The sequence below is a fragment of the Rhea americana genome, unplaced genomic scaffold (genome assembly GCF_003343005.1).
Source record: "Rhea americana isolate MKP2758 unplaced genomic scaffold, rheAme1 scaffold_142, whole genome shotgun sequence".
Classification (NCBI taxonomy): Eukaryota; Metazoa; Chordata; class Aves; order Rheiformes; family Rheidae; genus Rhea; species Rhea americana.
Window position 1 is genome coordinate 1934188 of NW_028185506.1, and position 15191 is coordinate 1949378.

The following is a 15191-nucleotide window of genomic DNA, read 5'->3' on the forward strand; positions in this document are numbered from 1 at the left end:
CTCCCTTCTCCTCCCCTCCAGCTCTGAGCTTCTACCATTTTCTGAAATGAAAGTATTTGGAAGGTTCTGAATTCAGTAATGTCTTTTTTTTTTTTTTTTTTTTTTTTTTTTTTTTTTTTTTTTTTTTTTTTTTTTTTTTCCGGAATTGAAAGCATATGTCTCCATTATTCTCTTAGGAGAGTTTGGCAATTCTTTGACTTAAGGGAAAGCCTGCAAAGGAATATGAGGGAGAGTAGCATAGTTTGGTTGAAAGGATTCATGTTGGAGACTAAATGCAGCTGCATATCAGGTCTCAATCTTTGCCTCCCAAAATTCTAGTTTTGTAGGAAAAGTATTTCAAAAGACAGCTATCCAGATGTATGTCTCATCCACAGTTTTGGGAGGTGGGTAGAGCATCCATAAAGTATAGCAGTGATTTCAATGTTTCTGCCCATGCTTTTTGTGTGGCTGTCACTGTCTTCCTCACTGTTTTAACTACGGATTCAAAATAACTTTTCTTTTTCATGCAAATCAGTAGTATTCTATCATTAATTAATGTTTTCATAGCATCAACAGTGGGGCAGATACTGCTCTCTATGCTTGTAACTTCTTCCAAAATGCTCGAGTTAAATAACAAAAGCTGCTAGCTCCCTACTCAGTGACTTTTTCTARTTTTCTTGTCATGAAACGTAAGAAACCAGACACTTACACATGCTGCTGGAAGAGTGCCACCAGCAAAAACCTTGCAGTAGGTTTTTAAACTGATGTAAATTTTAAGTCAAAGGACTATTTTTTTCTCATTACAGGATGTTGCAGGGAGCTCCTCCCTCCAAGTCCCTCCTATTAGGCCCACACCCATAACAGAAAGCATAAATACGTGAGCTTAACCAGAAAGAAGGTGTTTTTTCACAGAGAGAGACTCAGCTATTTTGTTTTGTGGGAGACAAAGACGCAGCAGCTCAGAAGGTTCACAGAGTCTGTTAAGAGGTGGGAGTAGGACAGTGTGCTTCAAGAGTCATTTTAAGGCGGTTGTCGCATGCAATGGATAATAAAAAGGTAACTGCTATAGATCTCTTTCTCCTTGCTATTAGAGYGATTAGCTATCTTGTTGCTTCATTGATTATTCACTGGTTGTGTCTGTTTGTCCAGCATTTGTCTTCCACCATTGACTCCGCAGATATTTATGTGTATGACTGAAAAGTATTTGCCAGGCATAATTTTCAGCATCATTTTGTTCTCTGATACTGTTGGATTTCTGTTTGTCGTTATAAAGGTGGGAGCTCTGATGACGCAGGCAGGCCTCAGCTCCTAGTTTTTAAGAATGACTTAGAAAAAGTGCTATCTGTGGGAAATGGGGAGTAGAGATGGAGAGACTGTTTGTTTAGGGTTGCTGCAATCCATGAGATTGATTTGTTTTCATATGTATGGCCTAATTAGCCACACAATACTATCTGTATTTTCTTTGTATTGATCATCAGATATATTTGGCTGGCTGGCTGGTACTCATTTGTGCCAGGATTAAAGACAGTGGATCCATGATGCTGAAAGTGTAATTTCTCTTGAAGATTTTTTTTTTTTTTAATTTTTACATATAGCATATAGGAAAACTATGTTTTGATTTCAAGAAGAAAAGCAAAGCATATTTTTTCTCCCTTTCTCCTTGAGAGAATATGGGACAGAGCCTAGTGGAGATCATAGTTCATCTGCAGCCTAGAGCGAAACATGCAGTAGTGGAGTAGAACTCTGGAAATAATGAACTGCCTGTGTTTGAATGCACTGGGGCAGAAAAGTAGGCAGGCTGGAGGAGGGAGAGAGGCAGCAAATATCCACTCAGTGCTGAATGCCAGGGGATTACTGTTACAACAGAAATAACAACAGCAGCAGGGAAACCCAGGGCCCTCACCATCATATTCATGGGAAATGTGGATGGGTGATAAGCACAAGTGAGAGACCATCTGAATAAGGGCGTTTAAAGGAGGGCAGAGAGGCTGCTGTAGCTGAATTCAACAAGTTGTACTGTTCTGAGATTCTAGTCAGTAAAAAAGAAGGGAGCTGTTTTGAAGTGTCTGCTGGATAATAAATGTAGCTGCCAGAACCTGATGGACACCTGTGGTCAGAGGGAAGGGTGGTGGTTTGAATTCCCTGCCAATATATAGACCTCAGCTTTGAACTTTTGGGTAGAATGGATGCTGCTTTACTATTTCTGAGCTCCCTGGACACCTTTTGGGAAATGAGGTATGGCCAACTAACAAATGATCCATACATTAGATCATGGCCTGTCTTACTGAAATGGATGGGTCAGGTCATGTGATGTCTAGGCAATATGAGACTGGGTGTGTGATACAGATGAATAACAGGCAACAGTCTGGGAAGGGGAGCATTAAAGAGGGTGGAAGAACTAGCCTCTTTATAGTTTGCTTGTGTCTTATAGTTTGCAGGCGCCTTGTGGTCCCATGCAACACCTAGAGGAAAAGGAGGCCAGCTATGACCACTGCAAGCCATGACAAAGCAAAGTCCTGAAGGGAAAGATGCTCCTGTGTTGAGTCACTGTGTTGGAATTGTGGAGAGCAGGGTTTTGTCCTGTGCTTTGCTACACCCACTGACTAGGGATGACCTGACCTAGAGCTCTAAAAGTACCTAGACATCTTAATACCCTTTTGTAGATGTCCAAGTGCTTCGAAAGAGCTGAGTCCTTGTGCTTCTATGCCAAAATTCCTTGTGCCTAGTACAAGGGGAGCAGTCACTCCCCTTCTCACAGGGTGGCAGAGAAGAAGRCCTAGACTGCCTTGGATGTATTTAGTTGTTAACCATACTATGAAAATCGTATGCCCCATGCAACAATCTAGGACTTTGTCACTTCTTCCTCCATAACTAACCTAGCAGACAGACAGAGCTCAGCCTGACATATCTACATGATGTAGTGGGAGAAAGTTGCATCTGAGATACTCTTTTGGTTTCTGCTTACTAAGGCTTAATTGCTAAATATGTGAGGGTTGTGTAGATCAGAAAAGCCCATGCACCATACTTGAAAAATTAGTAAAGGTGGTGTGAATGGTAGCAGAGAGTTAYGAGCAAAAGGCACTGAACTTTGGGCAGCCTTGGGAGCTTATGCTCCGGGAGACAAGCAGGAGACTAGAGGAACTGTAGCAGCAGGCCTCATGAAGTACTTTTCTCTCCTCTGCCAGCATCAAGTAAGTAAATAGAAAGCCTTGAAAAAGAGACTTCTGATATTTTGGAAAAGCTTCCATCCCGCCTATGACAGAAACATGATCTTTCTAAAAAGTGTCAGCCCAAGCACTGGCCATCCCAATGCCAACTCCCAAGTCACTGCTCTCCCTGCTTTTTTTAACATAGAGTTGGCTTAAATTCCATAGGCTTTAAAAATATAGAAAATGTCAGATGCTTTTCACTGACACTTAAATTTCTTATTCTGTGGGATTGTGYGGGCTGGACCTTCAGGTTTCCTCTACATCTCTGAGGGCTCAGCTTTTTTTTTTTTTTTTTTTTTTTTTTTTTAATAAATACAGAGATTCACACACACTCAGTTCTAGGTGCTGGTACTTTATTTAAAATATCAACTATTGCCACAGTGGCAAGAAAAATAAATGGGGAAGGTTGGCAGCACAGTCTTCTCTGTCAGGCAGGTGTCAGGTGCCCTGGGGCAGGGTTGGGAAGTTCTAGCCTGGAAAAATGCAGATCAGTTGCTCAAAAGTGCAATTTTTAATTGTTAGGAGTGACTGCCGTTGTGGCTCATGGGTAGTCCTGAGACCATCTATTTCTGAGTCCTTGTCAGTTGGCATGGGGAAGAGTTAGACCTTTGTTTCATGACATGCCAGAGATCAGCAAAAGCTTTTCTATAAAGCAGATGAACCGAAAATAACAGCCAGTAATGCAAGCAGTGTATTCATTAGTAATGAGTTGAGAATAGTTGATGAAGGTCAGGATATATAAAATGAATTCCTGACAGGTGAGAAGGTCCTTCTACTTCTGGTCACAGAACATTTTCCTGCTGTCCAGTTGTATACCCTTTTCCAGGGTCTGTCTTACTAGTACCCATGTCACTGGATAAAAACCCAAGCAATTCTAAAGCACTGGCCTACATAAAGACATTCCCTGCCCTGAGGGCCCTGCAAAAGATTTCTGGGCACCTCTGAGCTGCAGCTGCTGTTTATGCTGAAGAGAAAGTCAAGTTGTGTAGAAAGCATGAATAACCAAATTAACAAAAAAAAATATATTTTCTTGCTCTTCCATCAGAAAATCACTGCATCCCTTATCTATGCTGTTGCTATTGCTGCCATTGGATCTCTCCAGTTTGGATACAACACCGGTGTCATCAATGCTCCTGAAAAGGTGAGATGGAGAATAAGCTGGGGAGAAGATATGGATGAGGAGCTGATCCTGAGGGACTGGACAGAGGCTCATGTCCAGGGAAGGAAGGAGGGAGAGAGATGAAAAATTATCCTTTCCATTGTGGGTAGAGGTCAGGAAAAAGCTGAGAGAAAAAGAGGACATATAAAGAGGAGCTATCTTTCAGGTAGCTAGTAGTTAAATGGTTATTATTTGTGCTGTCAAAGAATGAGAGTTTCAAAAACCCTTTTCTTTATTACAACAATGGACAGGAAGGACAAGAGAGTTTTGGGGAGRAGAGAGAGAGCAGAGAGGAACATTCTTTTAATTTGAAGTACGAGTGTAGACTAGGACAGGAGAGGTCCATCTGCTCTTTCTCAGAGTAAGATAATTCTGTATTTGGTTTGTGCAGGAAATGTGAGCTATTTCAGGGTTCATCTTGCTTTGAGTGGTTAGAAATCTTGTCCCTTCTCCTTTGGGGCATTAGAGGAGGAAAATAAATTATTCTGCTCTTCTATTTTAAGAGTGGTATGCTACCCTGCTCCAATTTGCTGCCCTGCTCTAATCTCCAATCATTCAAATGACAAAACAGCCTTCTGGCCTGTCATACTGGTCAGGGGACAAGGGGGGATGTTCTGAGTCAGAGAAAAAACAGTCAGGGCAGAAGGAATGTAGAGAGCAGTGTGTAGGAAAGAGTTGAGAGTGGGCTGGTAGGGATTACAGTTGCCCTAGTTTCCCTCGGGGTGTGGGGGGGTCATCTCTCAAGGCTTCTTTCTTTCATTCGTTTGTTTGTTACATGTGTTAAGTGTAGATTCAGTGCTTGTAAAGGGGATGTGACTGGGGTATTCTGACCAAATCATCTAGTGATTACACCATGAGGGGAAAAAAAGGACAAAAAAGAAAAAGGACAGAAGAAGAAGACATACGTGGTTTTCTTGTAACTAAGATGGTTCCCCTCTCTCAGGAACTGAGTCACCAATACCACATCCACCCCTGTCTCCGGGAATAGAGATGTCACATACACGTGGGGGTGGGGGAGTGGAGTGTCCTTCCTAGCTAATGTCCTGCTGCCATCTGCTGGGGGAAGACACTCTGAGGCCATGTCCTACTCAGTCAGTGCAGAACTTCTTTCATTATCAAAGCAGATGCCTCAGAAATCAGCAATATGAACAGCCCCATCACATCCCTTCTCACCCTATTCCAAGGGACAAGGAAGGATTGTTTCAGATAATGCCTCACTTTTTCAGGGCTTAATTCAGTGAAACTTTCTCTGTGTCTCTTGGGAAAACAGTTCTGGCATTGCTGGGACTCTATTTTCTGGTCACATTTCTCTTGCTCGCCTCTCTCTCCTTCTTTTCTCACCCTCRAAACACCACCATCATCTAGAGACATGCTAAAGATTAGCCCATCCTCCATAATCATCACTTGCCCAACCCCACTCATGTTCAGTGAAGCAATGCCTTCTTCATCTTTCTGGTAGTCAGCTGTGAACTTCTCTCTCTTCTGAATTTTTAGTTCCTCTTTCCACACTTCCCCTCCTCTGACTTACCTTCTCCTACTGAATTTTTAGCATGTCTTCTTGATTGCTGTCTCCAGGGGAAAAAAAACTCTCTTGACCTCAGAAATAATCATCCCTTCCCCAATGTAAAATGCCTCCTACTGGATTGTAACTCCTTTTCCTCACTGTCCTGGGGTGGTTTTTCTCTTGCAGATCATCCAGGCGTTCTTCAACAGAACCTTGTCACAACGGAATGGGGARCCAATCTCCCCAGAACTCCTAACCTCACTATGGTCCCTTTCTGTGGCCATCTTCTCAGTAGGAGGTATGATCGGCTCCTTCTCAGTCAGCCTTTTCGTCAATCGATTTGGCAGGTAAGCTGGGAAAGGGGATCTAAGCCATTGGGGATTTTTTCCCTTCTACTCTGCAGTGTTAGGAGGAAGAGATCAGAGATAGCGGGGAAGAGGGAAGGGTAAGGCTGGGAAGGAAGCAAGAATGCATGGGCTACAGAAAGAGAAAGAAATGGAGAGAGTAATGCCTAGGCAGGAGCTGAGTAGAATTGCTCTGCTCTCCTGCCACTTTCAAGATGGGGATAATGGGTAGGTTTACCYCTGCTCTCCTACTACCCTTAAGATGTAGACCATGGGCAGGTTTATCCCTTCTCCATGATTTTTCCACCATGTTACCAGTTTAACTTCAGGCTTTACATTTGTCTTCTGTCAGGAGGAACTCCATGCTGCTGGTGAACATCTTGGCCTTTGCTGGTGGCATTCTCATGGCCTTCTCCAAGATGGCAAAAGCAGTTGAGATGCTGATCATTGGCCGCTTCATCATTGGCCTCTTCTGTGGCCTCTGCACAGGCTTTGTACCCATGTACATCAGTGAGGTCTCACCCACCAGCCTCCGTGGAGCCTTTGGAACCCTCAACCAGCTAGGCATTGTTGTTGGCATCCTGGTGGCCCAGGTAAGCCTGTCACAACTGGGTTCAGTTCTGATGGGAAAGTCTGTGTATTGGGGGGAGGGCTGTGGGCTTGAGACCTTTTAAGTGGCTTGCACTTGCCGTTAGGTGGAGTATGTCATCCTAACACTCTTACTGGCATGGGGGTAAGGAATCAGAATATTCAATCATTTTCTTTCTCTCCATTTCTTGGTGTAGATCTTTGGCCTAGAGGGGATCATGGGGACTGAAAAACTTTGGCCACTGCTTTTGGGGTTCACGGTTCTCCCAGCAATCCTTCAGTGTGTGGCTCTTCTTTTCTGCCCTGAGAGCCCCCGCTTCCTATTGATCAACAAGATGGAGGAGGAGAAAGCACAAGCAGGTGAGAACTTACTCTAAAAGGGGCAGTGCAGTACTGTGGCTCCCAACCCGCACTGAACTTGAGAGTGGGAGGCCGGGACTGACTTCAGCGCCTGGTCTAAGGTGGGAGGTCTGGACTTACTTTGGAGCTTAGACAAGGGCCTTGGAGGGCATCAGACCTGCTCTCACTTCCCTTTAACTTCAATGCCAGGAAGTGTGAGAAACCTGGCATTCCAGCAGACTCATGATGGGATTAATACACTAGGAGTCACTCCCGGCCTAATGAAATGTAGCAATACCAGCTGCTGCACCTCTCTTAGCTCCTTCTGAATGGCAGGAAATGGGCTGAGATTTAGCAGAGAGTTTGGAGGATTTCCTCCAGCTACCACAGAGAATTAACCCTGCAGACTACTAGATTCAATTCTACTTCTAAAGACTCTCAAGGTGAGTGTGTGAACAGAATTAGGAATCAAGTGTAATCTGGAGTACAAGTAACATATAAACAGAGCCTGGGCCTGGTTTCCATGGTGATCATAACATATTGAGCTTTAGGTGGAAAAGATGACCCAAGGCTACACATAGAGGCTCAGGCTTTCCCACACAGCAGGCACAAACACTGACTTGCAGGCAGTCCTGTCTTCCTTGTGTGTCCTCCCCCCAAAAAAATGGACAGCAGGGCAGAAGTTGGGGGAACGTACTGTCCCTGAGTATATTATACCTGGCATTTTTGTGTTCCTCCCTCCAGTTCTCCAGAAGCTCCGTGGTACACAAGATGTGTCTCAAGACATCCAGGAAATGAAAGAAGAGAGTGCCAAAATGTCCCAGGAAAAGAAAGCAACTGTGCCAGAACTCTTCCGCTCTCCAAACTACCGTCAAGCCATCATCATTGCCATCATGCTGCAGCTCTCCCAGCAGCTCTCAGGCATCAATGCTGTGAGTTATCTTCCTGTTCCATCTATGAGTCTCAGTTATCTCTGACTGCACTTGCACTTCAAGATAGTTGCCTACTGCAAATGATGAGAGCACTGTGCTTCCAAAGACCTATGTTTTGTGCCTTGACTGGAGGGCACTGCTCTGTGATACTACAAGAGATTCCTAAGATAGGAGATGGGGATTATATTGACTTTTGTTTTYCTCACACCACCCCCTGGCAAAACATTACACCCACACATCAAGTGAGTGAACCTTGATTGGAAGCATGCTGTTTTATACTATTGAGTATTTCTTGGAAGCACCCTGTTAGGCCTGTTTGGCATTAGGCAAGGAACATGAGGGACATGCCCTCAAATACTGGAACTGTGACCACATCCAATTTCTGCTTCTCTTTCTAGGTATTCTATTATTCTACAGGAATTTTTGAAAGAGCTGGTATCACACAGCCTGTGTATGCCACCATTGGAGCTGGTGTGGTTAACACTGTCTTCACTGTTGTATCGGTAAGTAGAGCAGGGGMTTGTGGTAAGAGAGGTAACAGCTTATCTGAACTAGTCTGCATGAGGTCTTCTGGGAGATATGATTGAAGACAAGCAGCCCAGTTATGGCAGAGTGTTGGGTTACTCAGTGGCCTGTAAGCTCAAAAAAAAGTAATACATCAAAAGTATTGTGGGAAGGGAAGCAAGGAAAGGAGAGGAAAAATGAGAGGAGAAGGAGGTATTATAATTTTAGAAGAAAAAAAGGGAGTGAAGGATGAAAACAAGATGAGAGATGAGAGAGAAAGACACACAAAGAGAGGAGCCGAGGGGAGAGCTGACCTGCTGACCTGCACTRAGGTCAGCCCTGGCACTGAGGCTTATAGGCATGTAAAAGAAACAGGTGCAGTGCACATTGTGACTGAGGGGGCATTTTCTACTCTTGTTGCCAAAGTCATTGATTTTTCTCTTCTGACATGTTTTCAGCTGTTCCTGGTGGAGCGTGCAGGGCGCAGGACCCTCCATTTAGTTGGTTTGGGTGGCATGGCTGTGTGCGCTGTCCTTATAACTGTCGCTTTAGCTCTTAAGGTGAGTAATTGGTATTCTTGCCCAGACTGTCACCTCAGCAGGGATCCTATAAGACTATACAGATGTAGAGGGCAGAATTCCAGGACAAGGCAGATAGAACTGAGACYAGAGCTGAGCGCAGAGGTAAAGGAAGCAGATGTACTGGTGGAGTGCAGTGRAGAGCACAACTTCCCAACTACAGGAACAGGTGCTGCTAAGGAAGTTGTGACACTGGACATCATTGCATTGTGCTGTGCCACATTTACCTGTCAATGTTCAGCTGCTCATGTTTCATTTCCTTGCAGGACATTGTGGAATGGATCAGATATATCAGCATTGTTGCCACTTTTGGCTTTGTGGCTCTCTTTGAGATTGGTCCTGGCCCAATACCCTGGTTCATTGTGGCTGAACTCTTCAGCCAGGGCCCACGGCCTGCAGCCATGGCAGTGGCTGGTTGTTCCAACTGGACATCTAATTTCTTGGTGGGAATGCTCTTCCCTTATGCAGAGGTAAGAACCCAGAGTGCAAAGCACTTGTAAAAGTGCTGCAGTATTGGAAAAAGTGTCCAATAGGGTTGTGGAATCTCCATCCTTCCAGATTCACAAAATGTGGCTGAATGTGACTCTTAGCAACTTGACTTCCCGTTGAAGTTGGCCTTGCTTTGGGCTGAGGGCTGGACTACAGACTTTCAGGGGTTCCTGAGTGTATGTTCTGATTGTTACTGAATGTTAAGAGTGTTGTGGCTCACCTTATGTGCTACTTTCTCTTACTACAAGTAGCCTACAAATAGTTAGAGGCTTAATTAGCACATTAAGGTTTTCCCCGTAAAAAACTTAATTGTTTAATTGCTCCCCCTCTCCCCTGGAATGTTAGAGCTTTTTAGAAACCCACAAGGAGCCAAGTTTCCTTAAAAAATGATGAGTTGAGAACATGTCAGTAAGGGCATTGCTGGAGAAAGGTGTTAGAATTCTGACCTATCAACATCAAATGACCTTACATTTAAGTCTGTGATCTTTCCAAATTAAAATCTCCCACTTTTATCTTCCTGCAGAAACTATGTGGCTCCTATGTCTTCCTCATTTTCCTTGTTTTCCTGGTCATCTTCTTTGTCTTCACATTCTTCAAAGTACCAGAGACCAAGGGCAGGACATTTGAAGACATCTCCAGGGGCTTTGAAGGACGAGCAGAAACCAGTCCCACATCACCAGTGGAAAAGAACCCTATGGTGGAACTGAACAGCATACAACCTGATAAAGAAGCTGCCTAAGATCATGACACATCCCTTCCTTGACTCTTTTCTGTGCTCAAAGAGTCATTAAAGGAATGAGCAAAAAGAAAAAGAAAAAAAAAAGAGAGAAAACTGGGACAATTATTTTTTCAATTGCTGCTATTTTCTTCTTCCCACCCACATGCCCCCTTATGCCAGGCCTCACCAGCGTTAAGCAAATCTGATGTGGGAGATCCCATTTCAACTCTGGAAGGCACCTGGTGCTCTAGTAAAGGTAATCTCATCTTCCCCTGCCACAGGCATCAGGAGAACAGTGAACAGCTGGCAATATTTTCACTTTTCTCACCTTGCTACTTGGGATTAACATACTTACGCACGTGTGGCCATTAGGTATTTGAATCTAATTACTATTTTTGTAGAGTGAACTAAAGTCACTAAATAAGTCCCCTGCGCCCCACTATACAAGTCAACTTCATGTGTGTATGTTTGTGCGCAGAGTTATGCTGGAAATTAACAAACATACCAAAAAGCCATCTTGTTGCTTTTTCCTATGCAGTGTGCACTTTTTTCAGCCTCAGGAAAAAGGGACCAAGTTACATGCATATTTTTTTCCTGTTCTTTTATTGTTTTTTTTTAATAGACAGACTGAAAATGTAATTTTTTGCTTAAGTTTATTTATTTGTATGTCACTTTGTAAATATTTATTTTTTTAATKGTGTACAAAAATGTACAGATTATGAAATAGAAGATGTTTAAGAGAAATAGCTATTCTAACAAAAGATGCTGTAGACTTGAGGTGGAATAACACTGTAAATGAGAAATATGGTACTAACAGGAAATCAGGCATTTTGGCTGGTAGGTTGAATAGAGCCAATTATTCACATCACCTACAAAATTATTTATGCTCTCTGGAAACAAGTATGAAGAATTGAATGCTACTGAGAAGAACTATATATTTGCATGCCTAGCAAAATCCTGATGTGCTCTAGGATTTATTGGGTGGCCATGTTAAGTATTGTTCCAGAGTATTACTTGAAAAGTATGGTGTTGCAGCGAATGGATGTTGTTACTTTTTATTATTTTCAGTCACAGTTAAGCATTGTGTGAGATGATTGAGGGTGACAGTTGCAGACCAGAAGGTTACCTTTTCTGCCTTCTTTTGATTTTTTGTTTCTATATTGCTGTTTTACAGTAGGCCGTAAAGTCTGAAACATACAGATTGTTACCTAAGATGTGCAAGGAAAAAGTTATTTTCCAAAGCTGTATTTTCTTAGCAATTGTTCTTAYAAATTTTAGACAGAGGCACATAGCATGAGCCTTCTGGTCACAGTAGTAATCAGTTATGGTATGTATAATTTTATAAAGGTGGAGATACAGGACTAGAGACCAGAGCTAAAGGAACCTGTTGGATCAGCAGTGCAAAAGATGCATAGTACTCAGCCCACTGGCTGTAGGCCAAATGTTTTTGCCCATGCGAACTCTGGAAGATTTGCATGATGTTGCAATGTCCACCACTCTGCAGTGTGCTGTGTAGGTTTGCGTGCAGCTGTGTAGTATCACCCTCTGTTGAATGGACCCTGGGAGACATAGTAATTGTACATCCATAGATGTCTCTCCTGCCTTGTCTCCTAGYTGCTAGGCCACTTAGAGTATGTGTATGCCTAGCCCTTGCTACTAAGCTATCACAGTTCAGTTTAGGAAGGCAAAAATTAGTGCATATGTTATTTTTGCAATAAAGGGTTGAGAGCTCTGCTTCAGTAACTGTAATGCTCTGTTCAGAAAGAGACCGTGGCCATGTGTGTCCAGGCCTGCATGAGCTGTATAAAGTTGGCACAGGGGAAAGTCCACTTTGAAACTCCTGTTCTAAGTTCTTCTGTGTTTTTGGACTGAATGAAACTCAGGATCTGAATGCAGTGATTCAGATCTGCCTGCAAACACATGCCAGAATTCATGGCTTGCTACAGAGAGGCAGGTCCACAGCTTTCAAAGTGYGTAAAAGAAAAAATGAACACAAAGGGAGGAATGTCAACAAAATTGTGATAGCATGGATTGCCCAAGCTTTTCTGACAACATATTGCTTCAGAGCGAGTTGGAGAATTTCCTATCAATGTATAGTCAGGAGTGTCTTTCTGGCATTTTCAGTAACTAGAGTGATGACATTTCTACCTTCTCTGGTGATAAACATTTGCAAAGATGAGCAAAATTTGTTACTAGGAAATATTGCCAGTGACTTAATTTGAAATAATCCTCCTTTGCACAATGTGATCCTATTACACACCCCATTCTCCCTAGCTTTCCATCAGACTTCTGCTCCAGCTATTTATTCCCAGAGGAATATATGACTGTTTCCTCTCCCTGTTCAGTTATACAAATTTGGTGCCTTTCCTTTGGTCCTCCAGCACCTGGAGAGGCAATATTTTTGTCTGGGCACTGGTAAGGAAAGCCCACACCCACAGCTGAGTGTACGAGCATTCCCTACTGTGTATGAGGGATTTGTGTGTTGGCTTGGACTAAAATGTATGGGTCTGTCTCACATGGTGTCTCTTACTTTCTTTTTCTGCAATGGCATTGTGAGTATTTCAGATGGGTTTTCTATGCTTAATATTAACATGTGATTGTGTTTCCTGTTTTTAAAATAAAAACTGTAGATATAAATGTCTGGTTTGAGTTTTATTTCTTTCCTCTGTAAGTCTTCTGTTTCCTCTTCTGTTTTCACAGCCCTGGAATATACCACACAACTCTCCCAAGTGCCTCCAACTTCTGCCCTGCAACTCTTCTGACTAGCCTAGCCCTCGACTTGCAACTTTACTGTAGTAGGATGTGTTTCTCTCAGCCTATCTTTACAAATTCTCTCTCACCTCTTCCCTTAGGTGTTATTAGAAAGATGTGCTTTTCTGAGTCTTCCTCGACAAATTTCCTAACCATTGCCTTCAGAGATCCTTTCTCCATGTTTCTCAGTAACAAAGGGGAAGGAGAAGTAGTTGGAGGCTAGGAACCCTGCCAAGATTAAAAACACTTGAGACTTCTGTCTCTGCCTGCTCCAACAAGAGACCCTCACTTCCTTTCCCTCAGATGTAAAGGGGAAGCCCTTCTATCCATGAATGGTGCTTCTCTCCATCTGACAAGTGACTTCAATGTCTTGACAAGTGACCTTAATGACCTCCTCAGAAATCTTGCCTAGGTACCTACCTTCACTGTACTGGGTGCCTGAAAGGACCAGACGGCAGGATTGAGTGGCAAAGGGAAACCCTGATGCCTGGAAAGATGCCAGTACCCATAACTAGCTCCCTTATTCCCAGGGGCAGTGGTATTCTTGACACTGGCAGGTCTGTGTGGTGCCTTCACCCACAGCTCTCCTGCACATGTAGTGTTGACTCCTCCTACCTCTTCCCCATGAGGCAACAAGTTCCTGTTTCAGTGCACTCTTTTCCTGTTTTAACAGCCATCTACCAGCCTAAGGAGTCTGTATCTGCATTTCACAGGCGTAAAACTATGGGGACAGCTAATCAAAAAAGTATGGAGGCAAAAAAATCCTTCAGGAGAAGAGGATTCAGGAGAAAGAGAGAACGAAAAAAAAAAAAAAAAACAACTCAAAAGACAAGAAAACCCAAGATACACTAGTCAGACTAGTACATCTGAATCAGCAGTTGGATTGCACAAAGAGCAGCCAGGAAACTAAGCAATCCTTATCTGAAAGTCTCAGAAAGTTCAGCATAACACAGAACCAGTATAGATTTTCTGAAACCTAATGTTACTGACTGCTGCATATTCCTAGCTGAAGCCTGTGTTCTACTATGTATGATATACATCTAGTCTAAGAGCTGCAGAGGACTCTGGACTAAGGCTTACATAATTGTTTTTTTAACTCTGTGTCTGGACTGAGTAAAATACTCCAAGCAACCAAATTCATCAGCATATTTAGGTTAAACTTAACATTTCATTTCATCTGTGAAAATTAGAAAGAGAAAGCAAACGCATTCAAAGCCAAAGCATGATTCACTGAGCCCTAAAAAAAATATTTTGGATAGTTTTGTGACAGGCTTCTGGTTGGGGACAAGGGTCTCTGTTTTAGATGTGATTATTTTGTTTCTGAAAAAGGTAAGGAAGCTCCAAGAAGAAAAGCTGGTTACAATGAAATGGTTTGAATACTTGAAGATGTTTTATTTTGTTTGCATAGATCCCACAACCACATACACTGACTGTCCATCAGCTCTCACAGGAGGGGGTACTCGGGGATCTAGCAGAGCTAGTTTGGACAGATATATTTTTGACACTTACACAGAACTCTTCTGACTTGCTGTGTACAACTGGCACTGAAGAGACCTCCAAAACAGAGCATGGGCCTCTGAATATCAAGTTAGCTCCCAGAGCAGTCTGATAGATTAAGGTTTAGATGCAGTGGGTTTCTGCCCTGCTGGTATCCTTTCATTACCTCTTGTGGGATACACTGTGCTCAGAGCTGGTGAAGTATCACTACTGGTGCAAAGTGGGGAAGCAGAACACTCCAAATCTTTGCATCCCACTCCCTAACAGGACCAGAAATGGAAGGAAGGGAGGGAACAAAAAAGAAGGGGATGGAGAGATCAAAGGGAATGAAAAATACATCAGAAAGTAAGTCCTGGAAGGAAACCCCCTCCCTTTGCCACTTCCCCTCTCTTTGCCCAACAACCTGCATTGCAAAATCTATAAGCTTCTCAGCACCTTTTCAGATGTCACACTATTGGCAGAAATAGAGTTAACGCCAGCTCAGTACCAGTCTTAATGCTATCTTTCTTGCAGTGTGTTCAACATCTGAGCAGCAGCTGACAGAGATGTTACCACAGAAAAAGCCCAAGTGGCATGGAAACTCCTGACATACTCCTGGGA

At 43.1% G+C, this 15191-nt stretch overlaps 1 protein-coding gene across 2 annotated transcripts; it reads left to right on the forward strand.

The window, feature by feature from the left end:
* The first annotated feature begins 724 nt into the window (after positions 1-724).
* On the forward strand, positions 725-12980 carry LOC146599302 (solute carrier family 2, facilitated glucose transporter member 3). 2 transcript variants are annotated; one of them, XM_085298862.1, is made up of 10 exons: positions 727-1035; positions 4234-4329; positions 6038-6198; positions 6548-6788; positions 6981-7143; positions 7867-8054; positions 8453-8557; positions 9017-9118; positions 9403-9606; positions 10149-12980. In XM_085298862.1, exons 1-10 carry the CDS (start codon positions 1021-1023, stop codon positions 10362-10364), a joined length of 1491 nt encoding a protein of 496 aa, XP_085154988.1. In that variant the 5' UTR covers positions 727-1020; the 3' UTR covers positions 10365-12980. The 2 variants fall into 2 exon arrangements, with proteins under 2 accessions (XP_085154989.1, XP_085154988.1); XM_085298863.1 differs by lacking the exon at positions 9017-9118 and having other exon boundaries at positions 725-1035.
* Positions 12981-15191: the final 2211 nt, after the last annotated feature.